The sequence below is a fragment of the Pyrgilauda ruficollis genome, unplaced genomic scaffold (assembly GCF_017590135.1).
Source record: "Pyrgilauda ruficollis isolate IOZ18807 unplaced genomic scaffold, ASM1759013v1 scaffold232, whole genome shotgun sequence".
Taxonomy (NCBI): Eukaryota; Metazoa; Chordata; class Aves; order Passeriformes; family Passeridae; genus Pyrgilauda; species Pyrgilauda ruficollis.
Window position 1 is genome coordinate 182,114 of NW_024522762.1, and position 24,066 is coordinate 206,179.

A 24,066-nucleotide genomic window follows, 5' to 3' on the forward strand; every position below is an offset into this window, starting at 1 on the left:
GAGGGACTTTCTCTTTGGAGTCCGGCCCCGGTGAGCTGATCTGACCTCTCCCCTGCCCAGCTGCGTCTGGGTGCGGGAGGGGAGGCCATGCGGCCTGAGGGGAGGGAGGCCACTGTGCCAGGGTCAATCCATGACAGCATGGCATCTGCAGGAAGTGAAAGCTGTTTGTGCTCCTCTTGACATCCCTTTTTCTTGTCTTCTGTCTCCTAAGGGACAGGAATCAAGCTGAATAACAGGGATGCTGGGGAAAGGGCATCCCCAGTCCCACCGCACCCAAGAAAGGCAACAGCACAGACTCAGAAGTCAGACCATAAGACAACAGCAAGTTATGAGCAGGTTCAAGGTGTGGGTCCCAAGGGAGGTTGCCCAGGGCTATTAAGGCATCCACTTGGGGTACATCTGCAATCTAGGCCACCGGTCCTGCCTCTCCAGCCATGCAGACTCCTGGGTGGTAGCAGCAGCTTGGCTGAGGGGTCTCTGAAGATCCCCAGTCAAACACCTCTGCTCAGAGCAGAAGCAATTTGTGCAGGCTGCTCAAGACTTTGTCTGATTGGATTTTGAACATCTCCAAGGATGCACATTCCACACATTGTTCCAGCACTCAATCACCCCATTGTAAAAATGCTTCTTTGTTTAAATAGAATTTCGTCTTTCAATGTGTGCCCATTGCCTATTGTATTTTATCAAATATCACTGAGACAAGTCTCAAGGTTCTTTTGAATCTTGAAATTTAATTTAATCTTTCGACAGGATGGAAATATGGGCTGAAGGGAACATCATGAAGTTCAGTGAAAAAAAATGCAATGTCCCACACCTGGGGAGGAATAACTTGATGCACCAGGACACACAAGGGGCCAAAATGCTGAAGAGCAGCTCTGCGGAGAAGGACCTGGGGGCTCTGCCGGTCCCTGAGTTGAACCCAAGCCACTGTTATGCCCCTGCCTGACCAGGCCTGGTGAGGTTCAGGGATGGGAGCCTTCCCTCAGCACTGCTGAAGCCACGGCTGGTGAGCTGTGTTCAGCTGTGGGCTCCCCACTATGAGCGCCCACGGACACACCATGAAGAGTCCGGAGAAGAACTGCAGAGATGATGGAGGGACTGGGCATCTCCCCTGAGGAAAGGCTGGGGGAGCTGGCACTGCAGCCTGCCGAAGGAAGGCTCAGGGGTGTCATAAATGTAGAGCAATACCTGCCTAGAGGAGGTGTGAAGACAGAGCCAGGCTCTTCTCAGTAGTGCCTGGTGACAGGACAGGAGGCAATAGGCACAAAAGAAACACGGGAGGCTCCCTCAGAATATCAGGAAGGACTTTTTTTACACAGAAGCTGCCGGAGCAGTGGCACAGGGTCATTAGAGAAATTACTGAATCGCCATTCTTGGAGATATTCGGCGGTTGTCTGGGCAGCCGACTGCGGGGAACCGAGGAGGAAAAGGAAGGCTGGGCCAAATCACACTCAGGCTGGCCACGTCCCTCCCTCGGGCACCCGCCCGGCCGGGACTGGGGCTCGAACCCGCGCTCACGGGAGGGCTCGGACGTGCGCGCTGCCACGCGACCCCGCGCGGGCGGGGCGGGCGCTGCCGAGAGGGCGGAAGTGAGGCGCGCGCGCCGGCAGCATGGCGGCCGCGCGCTGGTGGCGGCTGTGCGGGCGCTGGCGGCCTGCTGTCACCGGGCCCGTCCTGGGGCCCACGCGGCGCCGCCTCTGGGCCCCTGCCGCCGCTGTCTCGACGCCGCTGGGCTCCGCACCGCCTCCCCGCGCCGCCTTCAGCACCGGCCCGCGCTGGCACCAGCGCAGCCCGGGCGGTCTGCCGGGGGGAGACGCAGTGGAAGGCGGCGGCGAGGACAGCGGCGGTGGTGGTGGCGGTGGCGGGGCGGACAGCGGCGGGGCCGGGCCGGTTATAACGGCGTTGACACCGCTGCTCGTCCCTGAGCATTTCCCCAACGTCCCGCTCATCGCCGTGACGCGCAACCCCGTGTTCCCGCGCTTCATCAAGATCATCGAGGTGAGCCGCCGCCGAGCGCTCGGTCCCGGGGCCGGGGCTCGGCTCTGCCGGCCCGGCCTGGGCGGAAGCTGCCTCTGCTGTGAAGTGCCGGGGCCGCGGCGGGAGGTGCTCTGGGCTGGCTCGCAGGGCGGCCGGAGGCGGCTCAGCCCAGCGTTGCGGCCTCGGGCGGGGGTCTCAGAGTAGAATCACCCCAGGCCATGCGGGAGTCACCGACTGACCCCGCCGCTGGCGGTGCCGCATCTCCGGGCCGCTCTCTCTGCCTTGGCAGGTTCCTTGAACTGCAGAGCAAGGCAGCCGCCTGCGTGACCTCCACGGGCAGCCGCTGCTCGGCCTTTAGCTCGAGCTTTGTAACCCAGTCGTGTCGGGATAACGGTTTCTTTTGGGCCAGTTGAAGTTTCACAGTTATTGCGTCAGCAGCTCTCCTAACAGAGAAGGTTGACGATTCGCATACAGTCTCTCGAAGTTCGCTGTCATTTTTGTGTTCTCTGATGAAGGTTAAGCAAACGTGTCCTTGTTTTGGTGCCGTAGGTTGGTGTCAGAGCACCGAGACCTTGGTGAAGGCAGCAAGCTGTGAGCTGCAAGGAAAAAGCAGGAATTCTGTGTAGAGCTGTACAGCTGCGGTGGGAGACGGTGTTGAGGAATGGGGATGGCAGTCACCAGAGTGTGATCTTTTAGAGTGTGATCTTTTCCCTCTGCACCCCATAAAGATTTTAAGAGTTATGAATTACATCACTGATGTGTGGCTTGAGCTTACAGGCCAGAAATACTTTTTCCTCCTTAAATGAAACCCAATCTGGAACAAGTACTTGTATTTTTGTGCCTTTCTGGTGTGTTGCCAGTCTGATTTTGAAGTAAACGTAGTATAAAATAAATCAATATTTTCTTGTTCCTATAGTATTATTTAGCGTAATGTTATTTCTGGTATAGTATTTTTCTGCATATCCAGATCTAATATGTGCAGCTTCTAGTGTCTTTATAGATGTGTCAGGGGAAGGAGAAGATTATATATTATTAACAGCGTGTAATCATAGAAGACTTATGTACAGAAATCATCAATTTCAGTGCTTGGGTCAACAATGTCTCACAGAATTGTTAAATGTTTTCTCTTATCCTGTGAGTTTATTGTGCTGCAATTTACCTGACAAGGTGGAATCTCTACAGTGCCTATGGAATTACTAATTTTCTTCCTGTTAATGTCTTTGACATTCGTAAGCATATTTTTCCTAAACATTGTGCAAAATTAGAATAGGTGTGCTGAGATTAGAATGGGCCAACAGTGCTCGTGCTGTTCTGTCAGAACTATGCTGGTTGTTAGCAAAGCATTGAGCAATGCAGCTTATGTCCATCACTTTGAAGAGCACTCAGTGGTTGGCAGGGTGACTTCATGCAGCAGCAGAATTCACAAGGAATTATTTTCTTGGTCACTGAGGATTCAGCCTGCTGTGATAACAGTTTCAGTGGTGCTGGGAGATCTGCCAGGGACAGGTGTGTGGCATTTTGAGATCAGAGGGGAGTAAGAAAGTAAACTAGGAAGAAACACTGGCTGAAACTCAAGGCAGGAACTCAGACTCATGGGTGTAGGAGAGGAATTGAGCAGAGAAGGATTTGGAGAAGAGGATTTTAACTGGGCTTTTTGGGAAGCATTCAGGCAGCTGATAGGGAAGGGTGAACTAGCTCCCCATCAGGAGCAGAGAGCTAGGACGTACAGGTATGGAAGGGGAAGGGAAGAGTGATAGCAACAGAAACTTACAAGATACTGTTCAAGTAACTCAGGTTTCTTGCTTGTAAGACTTGTACAGATTAGGTCTAGCTCCTCCCCCAGCCTTTGAGCTTGTCTTATTTTGACTGGGAAGTGACTTGTTCAAAATACTTAAATTTCATGTTTCTCTACCTTTTTTTCCACTTCTATATTACTGTCCTCTAATGGAGACAAGACTAGAGTTGTATAAGCTCTGACTTCATAATTTAGTTGTAGGGTGTCATCATGCCTGGCCTTACACCCTGGGAGTGCAAAGATAACAGAAAATCCACCTCTGATTGCATACCTGTTGTCCTAGGTGAAAAATAAGAAGCTGGTTGAACTACTGAGGAGGAAAGTGCGGCTTGCCCAGCCTTATGCTGGTGTTTTTCTTAAAAAGGATGACAAGTAAGTTGTTTCTCTTGATCTTTTTACAAAACACAGAAATAAGCTGTCCAGGTTGCATTTACACTAAAAGCTGTCATCCTAAATGCCCTGCCTTGGATAGCATTGCAGAAGTTGTGGCTGGTCTCAGACCATCCTTATGCTGTGAAAGTCTTTGTTGCCACCACCAGCACTGCTGGGAACTGGAGTCTTGGTTTCAAAAAGGGTTGTTTTTTGGGAAGGAGATGAGCTGTCCAGATACTTGGGTGATTTGGAAAGGGGTTATGTGATGGTAGCAATGGGGATTAAGTGTCTTTGCCCATAAGTTCTGTTAAAGTTCTGCAACCAGTGATTTGTTTTTTTCTTTTTTAATTTGACCTGCTATCTCAAGTTTCTGAATATCTACTCTCATTTTTTTTTGCTCAATAGCAATGAATCTGATGTGGTGGAGGATCTGAATGAAATATACCAAATGGGAACTTTTGTCCAGATTCATGAAATGCAGGATCTTGGAGACAAGTTGCGTATGATAGTCATGGGACACCGAAGGTTGGTTACTTGTACTTCACTGCATCTCAGCAAACTACTGTATAAACAGAGACATCTCTTATCAGTTTCACCACATACCTGCATTTTTTTCTACACAACTTGTGTATGGCAAGTTTTTGCTTTGTTACCACATCATATCCTGAGAATGTCAGGATATTCCATGTACTGTCACAGCTGTGACAGGTTAACTGCAAAACAAAAGAGACAGTGCATGTCATTGTCATATCAACTGTGATATGATGCAAGCAAACATTCATTAAGCTGAAGTTTAGCAGTTACTTTGAGAATTGCAGCAAGGCTTAGTAATGGTGAAAAAAAAAAATCTCTGGAATTAATTCAAGCCAGGATTTTTGCTTTTAAAAAAAGCGGGGGAGGAGGGTCCAGAATTTTAATTATGTCTTGCCCCAGACATAATTTTGCCCCAGAACTGAATTGAAGAAAATGCTATTTTTGCTGAAAAACTAGTTTTAGCCATTTATGCCAGATATTTTTAACCAAGTTAAGAAATTGTATTTTAAAAGCATCACATAAGTAATTTCCATTAGAAGGAAAAATACAAGGACAGAAATATGGCAGAAGAGACACATCCAGGGTGGGTTTTTCTTTGAAGCATAGCTTTTTTTGCATCTCCTCACTTTTCTTCACTTGCGTTTGTTCTGGACAGCAAAGAATGAGCAGTCCTGTCACAGCTAAATTTATGTGAATTCACAAGTCAATTCCTTTTCAATGGAGTCTTAGATCTCTTGCTGCATTATCAAAGCACAGCCATGTTTGCATTTTGGAAATAAGCTACTGGTTTGGGGTTACTTGGAATAGAAATATTTCCCTATAACTTTGAAGGGTTTGTTATTCCTAAGATATAACTTGGGGACTGGTCTTTATGTTTGATTGAGACATGGAGCACTGGTCAATCATGTCCATAGGAACCACACTGGATACCAGATTTGAGGAGCATTTAAAGGGAAACACATAGAAAAGGAAACTCCTGTATAAAAGCCAAAATAATGAAACATGGTGTCTGGCAAATGTGTGCCCTTTCTAAATTTTAGCTTGTTCAAAATACAGCTTAGTCTTTCTCCTTTTCATGCTGAAGAGCTGAAATCACATGTAACGGGGTGATAGATTGTTGCTGGTTTCTTTTGGCTTTCAGGATTCGTATAAACAAGCAACTCGAGGTTGAGCCTGAGGAACCTGAGAACAAACAAAAAATTAGAAGGAAACAGAAGCGATCTAAGAAGGAGGCTGAAGAGGAGACTGGAGTAAAGGACCAAGCTGTGGAGTTGGTACTAGATCCTATAGCTGCTTCTTCGAAGGAAGTTCTCATGGTAGAAGTAGAGAATGTGGTTCATGAAGATTTTCAGATCACAGAAGAGGTTAAAGTAAGTGAATTAGTTTACAAGCTTGGACTTGTCCTGTAGAATTGCACCTAAACTTCTTGCTTAAAAGGAGTAGTTCTAAAATCAGGCTCTAATTTCAGGCTGCGGAAACTAGCGCATACTTCCTTCTTCTCACAGTCACTGCACAAGGGGTTTATATGAAAGTAAAGAATTTTCATTATAACAGCCCAGTTCCTTAAAACTGTTGACTTCAAAAGGTGCTGAATGAAGAGGCTGGTCTGTGCTTAAATCTGTGTGATGACCTCCATCAAACTGAGTGTTTCCTCTAAGGTGGTTTGGGTGTTCAACCTGATTGTATCTTCTGGCCAAGAGCCAGTCAAGTTCTGTGCATGCAGAAAGCCAGCCTCTAGGCCTTGTTGTTGCCTTTCCTGTGAGCAGGAACTGCCCCAGCACCAAGAACCATCACAGCCCACCACTGCAGTGAGTGGCTGGACTCTGGGAAATGTCATATTTGTACTGAGATCTTGCCTATACTTTTCCATTCTTTTGGTAATTAGATTTTGTTGTGTTTATAGGCACTAACTGCAGAAATTGTTAAAACAATCCGGGACATCATTGCCTTGAACCCCTTATACAGGTATGTCCTTCCCATGCTGCCCTGCTTTGGGAACAGCATGTTCTCAGGCTGGAATATTCTGGCATTTTCTATACCACTTGCCTTTCAGTTGTAATGAGGTAGAGATATTTGCTGAATTGTCACATAGATTTTTGGTTTGGGATGTAACCTTTGTCCATTGTTGGAATCAAAGTTTTGAAAACTGATGTGCAATTTAGAAACAACATAGAACGATTGAGTCCTAAGGCAGGTGATCTGGGTCTAAGTGAAACCCACTGCAATAAGCATCATAATCTGATCCATGTCTTACAAGCAGGATAAAAGTTTTGCAGTCCTGGCACAAAAAAATCCTACATAACTGTTTGGAGAGTATTTCAGATACTTAGTTTTATATATTGGTGATCATTTCTCTAACCAAGTGATTTATCTGTTTGTTACTGAGACTTGATAGAGTCAAATTTCAAAAATAGTTTGCTATGAAACTGAGCTGTGTTTCATTTCATTGTACTGTCATAACAAGTAAGTTAGGATATTCCATTTTGAATGCAAATTTACAGAGCATTTTTGGGTTTTTTACCTTTTATTTTCAGAGAGTCTGTGCTTCAGATGATGCAGGCTGGACAGCGTGTGGTAGATAACCCTATCTATCTGAGTGACATGGGTGCAGCCCTAACAGGGGCAGAGTCACACGAACTTCAAGACATCTTGGAAGAAACCAGTGTAAGATGAAATTTTACACTCAAGCAGTGTGAATGGAATCAGTCCATCTGTTGTATGTCACCTTTTCTTTACCAGCCTCAGTACAGAAGAGACTTCAGTGCTACTTTTGATGATCTGTTAATATCACTGACTAGATTCCTGTTGAAGGATAAAGTAGATCATTAGTACTTACTTACTGTTGGTAAATCAGAGTGCTCTGCATCTTCAGCAGCAAATAATTTTCTTTGCATGCTGTGGAGTTGCTACATGTTGGTCTTTCCACATCTGCAAGTGCTGTGAAGCTCTCCCAGACAACCTGTTGACGTTTTTTATTCTGCCTTTCTCTCTGGCAGGGAAAAAGTGTATGTATATGTGTGTGTGTGTGTGTTACTTAACAAGGGTATGCAATCTCAAAACTCATTTTGTGTCTGTCTTTTGCAGATTCCCAAACGGCTTTATAAAGCTCTTTCCCTTCTGAAAAAGGAGTATGAGCTGAGCAAACTTCAGCAGCGTCTTGGAAGAGAGGTAAGTTTCTGGAGTAACAAATACCTTGTGTGTATTTATATTGTATCCACCACTGTGATGCTTAGTATAGGTATGTGCTCTAAAGGGTGCATTATTTAGATTTAAGGTTTTCTGTTCTTCTGTTAGAAATGTGTTTTTTCATGCACATGGTAGAAGTAACAAGACATGAGGCTGTAGCATCTGCTGTTAAATTGTGTCTTAAGTTGTAATTTCATGCAAGCAGGTAAATAAATCTAGAGGTCTGCAGTTTACCAAGCACCAGTGTAACAATATACAGCCTAATACTGTATATAGCATGTACAGTGTAAATTGCACAGTTATTTCAAATTACCTTCTGCTAACTCTTGTGAGCTGCAATAGTTCCTATTTGTTGTAAGATTTAATCAGAATACAATAACTGCATCTAAATGGTAATGAAGTATGTGAAGTACAAATATTTGAGAATACTGAATCATGTTTTTTTTGTTAACTCCCAGTAACTGGGGCTTTTAGAATTCATGTTAAGTCCAAAATGCTATTGGACCGGGATTGGAGTGGTTGAAGACTTCTTAAGCGAATTGAACAGATGCAGTTTGTGGGACCAGATATACATCCAAGGATGCTGAGGGCTTATCAATGCCATTATTTTGTTTTTTCACTCATCATTAAAGCACTGTGGTCATGGGAGAGGTTCCTGGGAAAGCAGGAAAAGGTAGATGCCATGCCCATCTCCAAGGAGGAGAATCAGGGAGACTGTAGGCATGTTAGCCTGCCCCCAGTCCCTGGGAAGATTATGGGGAAAATTCTCCAGTAAGTCCCATACAGGCAAATGAAAAATGACATGATTTGGAAGGGCCAGACGGGATTTCGCAAAAACTGCCTAATTGTCTTCTCTCATGAGAAGCCCAGAACACAGAAAGGAAACATGGCTTGATGGTGGGCTTGGCAGTGCTAGGTTAATTGTTGGACTCAATAATCTTAGGGGTCTTTTCCTATCTAAATGTTTCTAGGATTCTAGCAATAATTGTTGTATACCTTGACGTTTACATGACCTTTGCTGAGGTCAACCGTAATAGTATTCTGACTAAATTGGGATGTTACAGACTGAAAGTATGTAGTATGAGGTTGGTGAAAAAATTTGCTAGACTAATGAGCAGAAAAGGTTGTGATCAATGTGGTAAAGTCTAACTTCAGCCAGCTACTAGTGGTATCTGTTGTGGTTTGAAAGCAAAACCAGTGAGAGACTTGAAGTCAGAAATACAATTTATTAGAAAAAGGGAAAAAAAAAACCAAATACATGCAATAATACAAAAGAACAACCACCGACAGAGTCAGAATACAACCTGACACCCTGCTAGTTAGGGTGGTGATAGCAGTCCGGGTGAAATGGTCTTGTTGAAGTGGTGATCCTGTAGAAACGATCTGGTAGCTTTTGTCCTCTGGAAAACCAGTGGGTAAGGGCGGCCGTTCCTCTGGGAATCCAGTGGAAAGACTGCTTGTTGTGTCCCAAAACCCATATTCTATCCAGGTGGGGATGCTTAGCTCCTCCCCCCTGGGCAGAGCATCTCACAATGGGCTGTTATCATTCTCTTGGGTCATGCCTTACAGAAATGGCTCCCGGAGGGAATTAGCTATAACTAACTTGTCATGTGGCAAGACATTGATGGGCCCATTAACAGGAGATAAGGAAAAAACAATGCCCCTCCTGGTTTCAACAGCTCTTGAGGATGGGAATAGAATACATCTTTATATTGTAACCTAGGACAGTATCCCCTCAGGGAGTCAGTAAGAACCTACTTAAGTTCTGCCAAGTGAAATTCATAGTCCCAGACCAGGCCTGGAATAATCAGGATAGAAAATAGCTATACAGGAAAGGACTTTGAGGGCCTGATGTGAAGGAAGCTGACCATGAATTAGTAGACTGGCCTTGTGGCAAGGCCACAAGGAGGAAGGCCAACTGCATACTGGGCTTCAGCTGCCCTGTGTAGGCAGCAGGTAGAGAGTAGTGGTTAGCCGTCTCTGTTTGGTACTAAGGAGGTCACATCTGGATTAGTCTGCCCAGCTTTTGGTCTCCCCAACACAAACAGAACATTGAAGCACTGAATCATGGCCAGTGAAGGCCACCAAGATATGGAGGGTACTGGAGTATGTTATTAAGTCACTTCTTGTGTCAGAATACACTGCAGATGAGTTCCAAGTAGTATTTTCAGTTGCTGGGAATGTTACAACTGAGGAGTATTTGGAAGCATTTGATGTTAGATAGGCTGTACCAGGAACACATTAGTTACTGTATTTGTTGCTTTGTCTAGGTTGAGGAGAAGATCAAGCAAACACATCGCAAGTATCTTCTTCAAGAGCAGTTGAAGATCATTAAGAAAGAACTAGGTCTGGAAAAAGAGGACAAGGATGCTATAGAAGAGAAATTCCGTGAGCGACTAAAGGAGCTGGTAGTACCAAAACATGTCATGGATGTGATTGATGAAGAGTTGAACAAGTTGGGCTTGTTGGATAATCACTCCTCAGAATTCAAGTGAGTGCATGGCCATGTCGTGCTGTCAAGGTTCATTAGGAGAGTGAAGCAACGGTGCAGTTCTATTAAACACTTACCTTAGTCCCTTCCCCTCCCTTCCCCATAGCATATCATTACATTATAGGATTTTTCTCCAAATTGCCTGTGTTTACTTACGTAGTCTACCTCTTTTGATCATTTTAGGTCTTCTGTCTTCTCTTGCAGTCTGATGCTAGAGATACAAAATGTGCAGTTAGTTCCTCATGAAGTGTGCCGTGATTCTTTTTCTGCCCTCAGTTTTGGCCCTTCTTTCTTGTACTTCGGTGTCTTCAGTAGATGTGAGAGAACCTAATACATGTCATTGACTAAGCTACCTGAGGTGGTCCCTGAAGTATTGGGGCAGGGTTGGAATTGCTAAGGAGTGAATGAATAGTTTGTAACACGTGTTCTGTGATGTAAATTGTCAGAAACTGAGGTTGAAATGAACATTTCTTGTCTTTTGAGTCAGAGTGTGCTATATTATACAGCAGTTGGTATATTCATCACCTCTCTTAATGTTCTGGGTCTCTGCTTTTAGAAGTATCTTTTACAGAGTAAAAGACTGTGTTTAAGGGCAAGCATGCCTTTGGATGAGCAGCATTTTGGCAATCATGGAAAAGACATACTGGGCTTCACAGGCAGCATTTAGTACCTTTCCCTTTCCTTCAGAGTTGTAACAGTGGTTGCAAATTTGCAAAGCAAGTACTTGGTAGAAAAAAGCCAAAGCTCTGATGACATGGCAATTGTCCTCAGGTGGATGCTGTGCTTCCGTGTCCATGACTGTGCCCAGTTTGATAGTTACTGCATTGTGCAGACCTTCCTGTACACTTGAATTCCTGATCCTTGATCCTGATAAGTGCATAGTTTTAGAACAGTGACTAGTGGTTTGACACACCTGTGTTCTCTTCATTTTGTTTATGCTGATTATCTCTACTGTTAACTTCCATATTGGCATCATTTTCCTCATCTTAAATCTTTCCCTGTGGTGTTGGAGATTCTTTGTTTCAGAAAAGCAAAAGTGTGAAAAAAAACTTTGGTTTTTTTATGGGTGGAGGTTGAAGACCTTGAAAAAGGTTAGCAGTGACAGCCCAAATAGTGATGGCTCTCTTCCATGAGTAATTTATATCCCACTTGTTCTGGATGAGCTTGTTTTGGAAGGTGGTGGAGGAAGACATGAGCTGGTCAGTCACTCTCATTTGTGTGTTTCTGTCAGTGTTACACGGAACTATTTGGACTGGCTGACATCCATCCCATGGGGTAAGTGTAGCGAGGAGAACCTGGAGCTGGCTAGAGCCCAAGCAGTTCTGGAGGAGGATCACTATGGAATGGATGACGTCAAGAAGCGAATTCTGGTAAGGCAGAAGTAGGCAGTGTGTCCCATATCATACTGCTTAACATCAGGCATTTTGGATGTGTTTTAGATTGCAGTCCATTTAATTGATCAAACAGAAAGCTGCATGAAAGACCCAAATGTTCTGGTAATCAGTTAATGTGCATAATTACTTGTGGCAGTGAAGGTTGCATTCTCATTTCAAACTGCAGTATTCCAGTTTGCCCTAAATGCTGGGCAAGTAAGTGTCCAAGGGAAGCAGTCTCTTGATTTTTTTTCCCCACTTGCACAGTTCTTTCTTCACTGTAAGTGTATAATCAGTTGAGGTTTCAGTTTTGAACTGTGATCTTTTGATTCCTGAACTGTTCAGTGTTACTTGAGGGTTGTCTATCACAGAAATGTGAAATAAGACAAGCTTAACGTAGTGCATGGGAGTGGTGCAGTAGGAGATGCTCACATGTAGCTTGACAGACTCAGGTGGGAGCAAGAGAAGCCGGGAGAACTTGAACTCTCGCTCCAAGGCAGTGGAGCCTGCTTCTTCTGGTGAGATTGATACAGAGCACAGAACCTGGGGACAACCAAGCATAAATAACCAGAGGCAAAACAGATGCATCAGTATCCTGACTTAGCTTCTCCCCTTGCCCTCCCGCAAGTCCTTTGAGAACCAGTTTTGTGTATGATGCTTGTTTTGTAATCACTGCTTGACCTGATAACAAATGTGTTTTGGTCTTGCTGATGTTCCCTTCTGTTCACTGCTGGTGCTTTATCTGTTCTACAGGAATTTATTGCAGTCAGCCAGCTGCGAGGATCCACCCAGGGGAAGATTTTGTGTTTTTATGGTCCCCCTGGAGTTGGCAAAACCAGCATTGCTCGCTCCATTGCCAGAGCCCTAAACAGAGAGTACTTCCGCTTCAGTGTTGGAGGGATGACTGATGTTGCAGAAATAAAAGGACACAGGTCAGTGTAACTTGAGAAATTTCTCTATCCAGCAGTTTTTACTAAAGTAAATAGGAATCTAACTGAAGTTGGACAATGTATGTAATTCTCATCTCTGTTCTGCCAACCCTTGCTGACAGGAGTTGAGATATAGAAAGAGGTGAAAAAGATAGCAAAGGGTAGAGTTTGGAAGATAATTATATTTGTGTTTTTAAGTGCAGTTCCTCCCTGTTTCTTCTGTATTCTCAGCTTTGAAAAGCCAAGTGAGCTACCCAAAACCACTGGACTGATGATAAATGCTAATACATATGTGTCTGTAGATGTCAGAACTAGAGAATGGTGACAGTTTGAACAGGGTCATTCACATGTGTCTTCAGGTGTGATTGAGACTTGGTTTCCAAATAATCATGATGGAGATGTTGCATGAGGAAAACCTGGAAAGAAGAACATTCATGGGGAGAACAAGAAGTAAATAAAAAAACAGTAGATTCATGGAGAAAACAAGAAGATAATAAAAAATGGGTAGATTTGACCCTTCCATAGGTTTATTTTCCTTCCACATACAAAAAATCCTAGAATGATTGGGATTGAAAGTGACCTCTGGAGATAGTCTAGACCATTCCCTTGCTAAAGCAGGGGAGAAGGCAGAAGTGCTTAACACCTTCTTTGCCTCAGTCTTTAGTGGAAATATGGCTTGTCTTCAGGACAGCTGTCCTCCTGGGTTGGTAGATGGTGGCAGGGAGCAGAATGGGCCCCCTGTTATCCAGGAGGAGGCCGTCAGAGAACTACTGAACTGCTGGATGTTCATAAATCTATGGGACCAGATGGGATCCACTCCAGGGTGATGAGGGAGCTGGCAGATGAGCTTGCCAAGCTGCACTCCATAATTTATCAGCAGTCCTGGCTCACTGGTGAGGTTCCAGATGACTGGAAGCTGGCCAATGTGATGCCCATTCACAAAAAGGGTGAGAAGGAGGATCCTGGTAATTATAGGCCAGTCAGCCTGACCTCAATATCCAGTAAGATAATAGAACAGTTTATACTGAGTGTCATCACCCAGCACTCACAGCATGGCCAGGGTATCAGACCCAGCCAGCAGGGGTTTAGGAGGGGTAGGTCATGTTTGACCAACCTGGTCTCCTTTTATGATCAGGTGACCCTCCTGGTGGATGCAGGAAAAGCTGTGGATGTTGTCTGGGAAGGCTGTGGATATTGTGTACCTGCTCTCCAGCAAGGCCTTTGGCACTGTCTCCCACAGCACACTCCTGGAAAAGCTGCAGCCTAGGGCTGGGACAGGAGCACTCTGTGCTGGGTTCAGAACTGGCTGCATGGCCGGCCCAGAGAGTGCTGCTGAGCGGTGCTGCATCCAGCTGGGACCAGGCACCAGTGCTGTCCCTCAGGGCTCTGTGCTGGGGCCAGCTCTGTTCAATATTTTTATTGATGACATGGATGAGGGGATTGAGTCTTTCATTAGTAAATCTGCAGATGACACTGAGCTGGGAGCGTGTGTCCATCTGTTGGAAGGCAGGAGGGCTCTGCAGGGAGACCTGGAATGGCTGGAGGGATGGGCAGAGTCCAATGAGATGACGTTTAAGAGGTCCAAGTGCCGAGTCCTGCATTTTGGCCACAATAACCCCCTGCAACATTATAGGCTGGGGATGGTGTGGCTGGACAGTGCCCACGCAGAAAGGGACCTGGGGGTACTGGTTGACAGTTGGCTGAACATGAGCCAGCAGTGTGCCCTGATGGCCAAAAAGGCCAATGGCTCCTGGTCAGTATCAGTAATCATGTGGCCAGCAGAACCAGGGAGGTCATTCTTCCCCTGTACTCTGCACTGGTGAGGCCAAACCTTGAGTGCTGTGTCCAGTTCTGGCCCCTCAGTTTAGGAAGGAAGTTTACATTCTTTAGTGCATCCAGAGAAGGGCAGCGAGGCCAGTGAGGGGCTTGGAGCACAAGCCTTATGAGGAACGACTGAGGGAGCTGGGGTTGTTTAGCCTGGAGAAAAGGAGACTCAGAGGTGACCTTATCACTCTCTACAACTTCCTGAAAGGTGGTTGTAGTCAGGTGGGGGTTGGTCTCTTTCTCCAGGCAGCAACTGGCAGAACCAGACGACACAGTCTCAAGCTGCACCAAGGGAAATTTATGTTGGACATTAGGAAAAAGTTTTTTACAGAAAGAGTGACAAAGTTCTGGAATGGTCTGCCTGTGGAGGTGGTGGAGTCGCCATCCCTGGATGTGCATAAAAAAGGACTGGATGTGGCACTCGGTGCCATGGTCTAGTTGAGGTGTTGCGGCTGGGTTGGACTTGATCATCTTGAAGGGTCTCTTCAAACCTAGTGTTTCTGTGTGATACTGTGTAAAGCAGGTTCAGCTACAGCAGGTTGCACAGGATGGTGTCCAGACAAGTTTTGAATGTCTCCAGAGAAACAGATCCTACAGTCTCTCTGGGCAGCCTGTTACAGGGCTCTGTCCCCCTCAATGTACAGAAGTTTCCCTTCATATTCAGGTGGAATTCCTGTGTTTGAGTTTGTGCCCATTAGCCTGTGTCCTGTCACTGAGCACCACTGGCAAGAGTCTGGTCCAGTCCTCTTGACACCCACCCTTCAGATATTTTACACATTGATAAGATCCCCTTCTGGTCATCTAAAGGCTAAACAGGCCCAGCTCCTTCAGCCTTTCCCGTGAGAGATTCTCCAGTGCCCTGATCACCTTGACAGCCCTCCCTTGCAGTTCCTCGTCTTTCTTGAACTCCTAAGTGCAGGAGTAGGCATGCCTACTCCAGGTGTGGCCTCACCAGAGCAGAGGGTCTGTATCTGAACATAAAACCAGCGGTGTGTTCAAACCAGTAAGAGTAGCCATTCTGTGGAGTAAATGGAACCTGCAGGGCTCTGCCTTACCCAGAAGCAGAGAAAAATATTTTCTATGTTTTTCAGATGTTCTCTGTTCTGTGCCTCTCAGCCTTCACTCTATTGTTACCCTCTTTGCTTCTGCTTGTTTCTGGATACCAGAAGCAATCTCTAGCAGGAAGGTTATATTTTGCTATTAGCAATTTGTTCCTTTAGTGTCTTTTGATTTATACTGGTCTTTTTGTCCCTATCAAGTGAAGAAGTGAAATACTACCTTTTCTAACGTTTCTTTCCCAAAACCCATGAAAATTCCAACATCTCTATTCTCAGCCTAACCTCTTTGCTTTTCTCTAATTGAGAAGTGGTTTAAACTAAAGATAAAAACTGTAGTCCAGGAGTATTTTGCCAAAATTCATGTCAGTTCTCTTTACTAGAAACAGACTACGTGGGTCTTGGTGCTTAATATGGTGATGGAGAATGCTTTTGATAGATGTTGAAGAAATAAAGACTTGTTTCCCAGCAGGTTATACTTGTTCTGTCAGCTGCATGATGTATGCTCTGTCTTGTGCTTTTCAATGGTTCCCTAAATACAGTCTCTGGTAAAACAGGAGGACATATGTTGGAGCAATGCCAGGAAAAATCATCCAGTGTCTGAAGAAGACCAAGACAGAGAATCCACTTATACTGATCGATGAGGTGAAGTATTTGGTCTTTCTTCTAGGTTTTGCTCTTAAAAACGTGTATCAATTTGTGATCCTCAGAGAAAAGGTGAAGCAGTAACTCTCTTAAAAATCCCAGGTGCTTTCTGTTCATATGAGGCTGGGCTCTCAAGTTCTCTGGGTGACACTGATACCTTAGATGCTTTGTTTTCTCTCCTTATAACAGACTCCAGCTTTAAAATCTAGTTGTGTCCTTCTGATTAAATTATAGCTGTTTTGATCGTAATGGACCTGGCTGCATATTGAGAATTTCCGTAGTTCTTGTGTTTCCTGCATAGATGTGAGTGTGTCACTCACAGTGCACAAATCCACTGTTGCCTATGTGATTATTAGCAAGACTCACTCTCAGTAGGTCTAAAGCAGGACTCTAGGGAATAATTGCTTACAGTCAATTTGTGGTCTGATTTGAGAATAAATGTGTCAGGGCTACCAGCCTAATGCTTTGTCGAAAAGCAAATAAGGACAGGATATAATAGCAGGTGTTCAGAATAGACTCAGGGTCATTCTGGCCTTCTTGTGTGCTATACCTGGGAAGGACCAACAGCATATGTGCCCACAGCTCTCTTCACAGAGAGCAGCAGGCACAACTCTCTCCCAGGATTTTTCCTGGGAAAGGCAGTGAGAAGCTCAGAGAATAAGAGAAAACAATTCTTATTTCTACTTGCTGCTTCTGTTGTTTGGCACATGTGGAATGTGTTATGGATATTGTTTACCAAAAAGAGTTTATTAGTTGGATTCTGCTGATGATTGTTTGGATTGATTGGCCAGTTGAGTCAAAGCTGTGTCCTGACTGTCTCCAGAGAGTCATGGGTTTTTCTGTAGTATCCTTTTAGTATAGTATCTCTTTAGTATGTTATTTAGTATAGTGTTAGTGTAATATAGTATAGCTTTATAAAGCATTTGTTCAGCCTCCTGAATCATGGAGTCAGAGCACATTATTCCCTGGCTGGGGGATCGCCTGTTTCTACGTAAACAGATTCTTGGGAGGAATTGTATGTGGGATCAATAAACTGTCATCTGTTGCAGCATGATGTAACCAATGAATATCGTGATTTGAAAGGTAATGGGACCTGTAGGTTATGATACTTGACTGGTGTTGGCCAGAAGCCCTGCCTTGGCTGTAGCAGCAAATTTCATTAAGGTCAGTTAATGCTACTCGTAAGGGAGAAGAAGCAGTGGCCCTGTTTGTATCCTCAGAGGGAGAGTTCACAGTGCTAGATGAGTCAATGACCTTGGCCATGGTCCTGGGCGGCTGGCTCTAGTGGCCCTATGTGGGCAGTGGGGTTGTTCAGGATGACTTCAGGAAGTCCCCATGAGCCTCAATCAACTTATGACTATGACAACAGCCCAAGTCACTAATCTGGCTCTGCTTGAATGGCTTTTTGCACCTTGGGCAGAAGAAGGAGTGTGTCTGTGCTGGTGTATTAGGGAAGTGGTGTAAGCTAGCACTCTAGTCCTCTCACTGTGGAGTAAGTGTTCTGGTCTGTGCCTATAGCTTATATCAGTTTAACAAGTAGTAGCCCACTAGTAGTAGTGCTTTTTATTGCCTGAGACTTCATGGTGATTTTCTGCAACACTCAAAAGTCCTGTGTCTTCTCAGGTGTGTCATGTGCTCACACAGGAAGACTTGGGGGGGGGAGGGGGGGACTTGGATGAGTGCACAGAAAAGTGGTAGACTTTGGTATTGGATGTTAATGAACACTCATGAATATTTTCAGATGGAGCCTTGAGAAAAATCTTGATTGAGAATTTATCATGGTAGGAAACTTCTTAGAGTATTAAATTCTTTTCTCCCACAGGTAGATAAAATAGGAAGAGGCTATCAAGGGGATCCATCCTCAGCTCTTCTCGAACTATTGGATCCAGAACAAAACTCTAACTTCTTGGATCATTATCTTGATGTTCCTGTGGATTTGTCAAAGGTATTTCTCTTCTCTGCAGAGGTTGTAGAGCCAGAATGTCTGAATGTGTTTCAATGCAGAGATTTCCTGTCCATGAAAAGATGCTGACATTCTGTTGGAAAATCAGATGGAACATAAATGGTACACAGCTCTCTCTGTAGGAGTTGATTTTAACTGAAGTGTCTGTACATGAAAGAACATGATCACCTGCATATGTCCTGTAGCCCTAACTCCCTGTAGAGCCAGGGACAAACAAGATGTGTGGTTTCCACTGGAAAAATCAAGAGTTTTCCTTTACATGATGATTGGCAGAACTACTGTCAAGGGAGGTGGCCTAATGCTGCTATGAAGCTTTTGAAATTGGTCATCTTTACACACTATTGCACTTCTTGTGCAGCTGACATAAGTTACAGAATTGACATATTAGGAGTAGGTATAGATAATTGGGTCATTCTCAGCTAATTTCCTAGAAGGTGGAAAGAACTTATGAGTGAGATCTAGATCTCCCATTTTCTGGTCCCTATCAAACCATTCCAATTTCCAGTTTGTGCGTTGTGTATTTCTAAACATTTATTTTGGGGGTAGGGAACATGCTATTACATAATTCTAAAATCCAGACTTTTATTAAAAACTAATTCCACAGAGAGGGTGATCTTGCTGTAGCCCTTTGGACAGAGAAACACAGAACTTAGGAACTAGTACTTGGAGTAAAGCAAGTGGTTAATGAAAGTTCTCAATAGGTTCTTTTAATGCTTCCAGGTACTTTTTATTTGTACTGCCAATGTAACAGAAACCATTCCAGAGCCATTGCGGGATAGAATGGAAGTGATCAATGTGTCTGGATATGTAGCAGAAGAGAAACTTGCAATTGCAGAGGTAAGATATTGTGCTTTATGTGAATTACATCTGGTAGATTTTTTTTGGCAGATTCAGGCTTACATATTTACATCCAACTATGTCCAAAAAAATTAGGCACATGGTATTTTGGACAGAGTTCCTTTGATTTGAACACATAATTAAAGTAACTACAGTGTGCCTTAGGCTGTGGACACCAGAAAGCAGCGTTGAGCTAACAGCAGAAAGTTGAGTTGGAACCACTAGGTTTTTGTCACAAATACTAAGAGAAGGATGTGGGGGATTATTTCTTTCAGAGATACTTGGTCCCTCAAGCACGAGTTCTGTGTGGCTTGGATGAAAACAAAGCTCAGATCACATCAGATGTCCTGACTGTTCTCATCAAGCAGTACTGCAGAGAGAGTGGGGTGAGAAATCTGCAGAAACAAGTAGAAAAGGTGAGGGGAAGTTACGTGTAACTGCAACCACTGTGCATCAGCATTCTCAGCTTTTCTTACAGAGATAAATTACTATCTCACCCAGGTATTGAGGAAATCTGCCTATAAAATTGTGAGTGGAGAAGCAGAGATGGTCCAAGTAACACCTGAAAACCTGCAGGACTTCGTAGGAAAGCCCATCTTCACTGTGGATCGCATGTATGAAACCACTCCCCCAGGAGTGGTGATGGGTCTGGCCTGGACAGCTATGGGTGAGACAAAATTAATTTTGAGTTAATGCCTACATTTCTGTGTAATTTTCAAAGTTGAATGTAATAGTCAGAACTGAGTCCAGTGATGCTTTTCTACAGGCACCAGTAAAAGGAATTTCCTTTGGCCTTTGGATCCTGAATACTACTTCCTTGAAGAAGGGAGCCTTTCTTTTGCCCTTGCCCAGGCTCGTCTTAGCTTAGGGGTCAGCATGTTTTCTCTTCAAGCTCCATACCCCATACAATTGATGTACATTAGGAACATCAGCAGCAGGAGGTGCCACTGTGAGACACAGCACAGCTGAGGAATGCTGTGTCTTGTCAGTGATGTGCAACACTGACTTGACTTCTGGTGTTGAGGGCAGGTGTAGGTGTTCCACTCTGTGGAGTGGGTGCAGTTGGCTGCTTACCATTCATTGGATTACTCCCCTAGTAACTTGTGGGCTTATGTGCACTACAGGATGGAAATACAGCACATAGCAAAGGAGATGACATCTTCACACTCAAATTGACCTTGGGTAGAATTCAAGTAGTTAAGAGGGAAATTATCAGTATGGTGGAGAAGATAAACAGATAGCTGGCACTGGAGAATTGAAGTGGCTAAAAGTGTTTTATGAACTCAGCTTACTTTCGGAGGAAACAAAGAACATGAAACCATTATAAGAACTTGTTTTTTTCCATTAAGTAGTGGTTGCATCTGTGTTCCTAGAAGGTGAAGTCCAAAAAAGCAATGAATGGAGACTGTTGAGATTTCTAGCTGGCCTTCCTGAAGGTATTTAAGGAACAGGTTTCAGCTGCTTTCTATACAAGGGCTAGTGTCTCATCAGAGAGCATCAGTTCCAAATGCCTGACATATCTTCTGCATCACCAAAACCTTCTTGTTTAATTTGCCTTTAACTTTTTTCAGATGTTGTTTTTCTTTTCTTTCTTTAGGAGGCTCCACTCTGTTTATTGAAACATCCCTGAGGCGACCCAAAGACAAGGAAAACAAGGATGGGTCGCTTGAAGTAACAGGGCAACTGGGAGATGTAATGAAAGAGAGTGCCAAAATTGCATACACATTTGCAAGAGCCTTTCTGATGCAGAAGGACCCCAACAATGACTTTCTTATATCTTCTCATATCCACCTGCATGTGCCAGAGGTAAACTGATGCAGAGTTCACAGAGCGTGCACAGCAGCCCGGCTGGTTTGCTCCCTTAGATGTAAAGCTGGAAGGCATTTTGTTTGTCCCTATGTTGTGCAGAATGCCCTCTTCTAGCAGTAAAACCAAGGAATGAAGACATTTTCTTCAGGCTCCTGTGAAGGTCTTCTTATGAGCCATGTTTCCATTCCTTTCTACAGCAAGCATGTGGCAACAATACAGGGGCTTGGATAATTTTCTAAAGAAACCTAAGCTTTAGTTGCAGCTGTTGGCCTGTTGTGCAGGTGGGGAAACCATGACATAGAGAGAAGTGTTTTGGAAAATGCTTGGATGAAGTTACAAAGACATCAAAGTTTAGATCTCTGTGTTACTAGGCCTTCTTAAAGGCTTCAAGTAATTTACACATAATTGAAAATACTACTGATCTCTGTGCCATGCTTCCTCGTCCATATAATGGCAGTGGTTGCTTTTGTCCAATATTTGGGGCTGAAAGTAAATGCCCACAGTGCTCAGAGTGGCTCACATGCTGTGTAACAAGTTTTGGGCAGGTGCTTTACTGAATACAGATTTTGAGCTGTGACTGTGCCCCAGCTTTACTTCTGGACTACTGAGTGCTCCGTGTGCATTGTCCTTGTTGCAGCTTGCTCTGTATTTGTCCAGGTACTGCATTGTTGTCTGTGAATTCATTCCCTGAAAGATAAGAAAACAGCAGACATGATCTCTGTCTCTACTCCCTCTCAAACATTGATTTCCTCTGCTCTTACCACAGGGAGGTTTGATCTCAGATAAATCCAGACTGTCACTAGTTCAGGCCTGGATTTTGTGGGGCTTTACATACTGACCTTTTCTGCCTTGAATGATTTTTGATATTGTCCTCCACTAATTTGTTACTCTTGACACTCTCCCCTTATGATGTTGACTTAGGTCTAGGAAAGAGCTTCAAAGTGTTTATGCTCTTTTTTCCACTGATGTTGCTTGCTCAAAGACCTGAGCCCAGTGAATATGGTGGTGGCATCATGCCAGAAACCACATTTGTGAACTCATTTGTGGATTATTTCTCATGAATAAGGTGAGGAATGTCACAGTTGTTAATACATCAGCCAATTCAAATAGCGGGATGCCATCACTCACACATGCAAAAAACCTTCGTGAGGTTTCATGAAATTTGGACAATGTTAAAACAACAAGGACAAGAGTACTGTCTGACTATGCTGCTTCTTGAATGAGCAGGGGAGTTGTGCTTTGTTTTTTTAAACAGGGAGCAACCCCGAAGGATGGACCAAGCGCAGGATGTACCATAGTAACAGCTCTGCTGTCCCTGGCCATGAATTGCCCAGTGAGGCAGAATGTAGCCATGACTGGAGAGGTGTCATTGACTGGAAAAATTCTTCCTGTTGGTGGAATCAAGGAGAAGACTATTGCAGTAAGAGCTCTTCTCTTGTCTCTGTGTTGTCCACAGGAGAGCCCTGGGTTGGGCTCACTGGGGACAGGGACAGCCTGTTGCGCTGGGGTTGCTCCTTGAACTGGGAGAGGCAGATTTCATTCCATACACGGCTTGGAAAAGTCTGTGGGGGGAGATGGGGATCTTGGCTGTGTCTCTGGCTGTGAGGAAAGGGATGGGACTCCAGGCTTTGTGCCAGAGCATGTATGTTGGCCTAGCTCAATTCCACCTACACTGGCAGAATTGAAGGTGACTGACAGCTTTAACTGGCTGTCAGAGCTGTCTGCTCTATCAGACTAGTGCAGTTCAATCACCTCTGCTGTGTTGAATTGCTTGTTTCAGGAGGGCATCCAGTGCAGATCTGATAGCATCTCTAAGGTACATTCTTAAAATCAAGGCTCTGTTCCCTAATTCCAGTGTGAATTTGTTTGAAATTTTATACAGATGTCTTAGATAAGAAGAACTTAGATTTAGTATTTGTATTTTTGGTTTCATCTGTTTTCAGTTTTTAGAGTTTCTTTCCAAGCATTCAGGCTCTCTCCCTACTTTTCACCTGCACAGTTCTGACCTACATAAGCCTTGCACCACACATATTTTTCAGTCAGTGTTATTAGGTCTTCCTCCATTGAGCTGGGGCTTCACATCAGTATTCTGTCCCATCAGTATTCTGTCAAGGCTACAGCCTTGTACAGTGTGATTTCTTTTCCTTGTATGACTTAAAAACGAGTAGTTGTTTGTAGTAGTCAGCAGTACAGGACTAACCTGTGCTATGGCACTGACTGGCTGCACTTGCAGGAGTGTGAGTGGCCACAGGCCTAAACACAGGATCATCCCTAAAGCAATGCGTACAAACCTGTCCTGGGAGGAGCAGCTCTGCTCTCTGTGCTCCTTACAGGAAAGGTGTCCCTATCAGAAGGTTCTGTAGAGTTGTACTAAGGGTATTGATGGGGTAGGTTGGTTTGACAAGCTGTTCCTAACTTTGCTTTCATCTGAGGCTTTATTGTCACCCAAGCTGGAACAGATACTTAAAACTCTGTAAAATGAATGTTCTGAACAAGCCCCTGAGCTGCTGACTCATCTGTCCCTGCAGCTGAGATGGCACTGGAGACTTAGGTGTTTTGGGGCTTGAGGGGGGATCTAGAACATGCTTCACCCTGGTGATATCTATCACAAATGCCCTTGGTGCTCTTCATAGAAGACAGTACAGCTGGATCGTGCTCCAGAGTAACTGCTCTTGCTTTCAGAAATGGGGAAGGGTGTTTCTGGTACATGGAAGGATTCCTAGGACTCAACAGCCCAACTTTTTCTCCCCACAGGCAAAGAGGGCAGGTGTTACCTGCATCATTTTGCCGTCAGAGAACAAAAAAGATTATTATGACCTTGCTGGATTCATTACAGAAGGACTGGAAGTGCATTTTGTGGAGCACTACACAGAGGTATTTGATATAGCATTTTCACAGGTGGATCTCACTGGAGGATGACATGCTGTGCCCTGATGGCTGGAAGGTGTTCTGTCCCTAAGTACTCGGCCCCTGCCTAGAGATGGGTGACATGGGGCAATCCTGAAGTGGGACATGAAGCTATTGCTGCTGCGCAGCTGCCAAAATGAATTAAGGCTCTGCTAGAATAAAGTATTTCTCAGTCTTTAATACTGAATTATGATCTACAATAAAGGATTTCCAATTTTGCCAAAGGAATGGACATGTTATCAGCCACCAGCAGTAAGGCTAGTCTGGTCTTTTGTCATTGAAGATGTTTCAGTTATTTCACTGTAAATTTCTGTATGACTTGTGGGAAAGGACTGAACAGTACACCCAGAGCTAGGCTGATGTACAGCT

The 24,066-nt window shown here is 44.6% G+C and overlaps 1 protein-coding gene across 1 annotated transcript; it reads left to right on the plus strand.

Annotated features, from left to right (window-relative positions):
- The first annotated feature begins 1,583 nt into the window (after positions 1–1,583).
- LONP1 (lon peptidase 1, mitochondrial) lies at positions 1,584–23,949 on the plus strand. Its single transcript, XM_041469405.1, has 18 exons — positions 1,584–1,998; positions 4,056–4,144; positions 4,550–4,669; positions 5,820–6,048; positions 6,582–6,643; positions 7,213–7,342; positions 7,763–7,846; positions 10,135–10,355; positions 11,587–11,725; positions 12,482–12,660; positions 16,094–16,181; positions 18,004–18,126; positions 18,865–18,981; positions 19,257–19,397; positions 19,483–19,648; positions 20,579–20,787; positions 22,046–22,210; positions 23,545–23,949. Exons 1-18 carry the CDS (start codon positions 1,612–1,614, stop codon positions 23,707–23,709), a joined length of 2,814 nt encoding a protein of 937 aa, XP_041325339.1. The 5' UTR covers positions 1,584–1,611; the 3' UTR covers positions 23,710–23,949.
- Positions 23,950–24,066: the final 117 nt, after the last annotated feature.

Excerpts from the sequence above, each read along its gene's own strand:
- LONP1 (XM_041469405.1), top strand. The coding sequence starts at position 1,612 with ATGGCGGCCGCGCGCTGGTGGCGGCTGTGCGGGCGCTGGCGGCCTGCT. Across the intron at positions 7,343-7,762 it reads ACATCTTGGAAGAAACCAGT|ATTCCCAAACGGCTTTATAA; the intron begins GTAAGATGAAAT and ends TGTCTTTTGCAG. Across the intron at positions 10,356-11,586 it reads AATCACTCCTCAGAATTCAA|TGTTACACGGAACTATTTGG; the intron begins GTGAGTGCATGG and ends TGTTTCTGTCAG.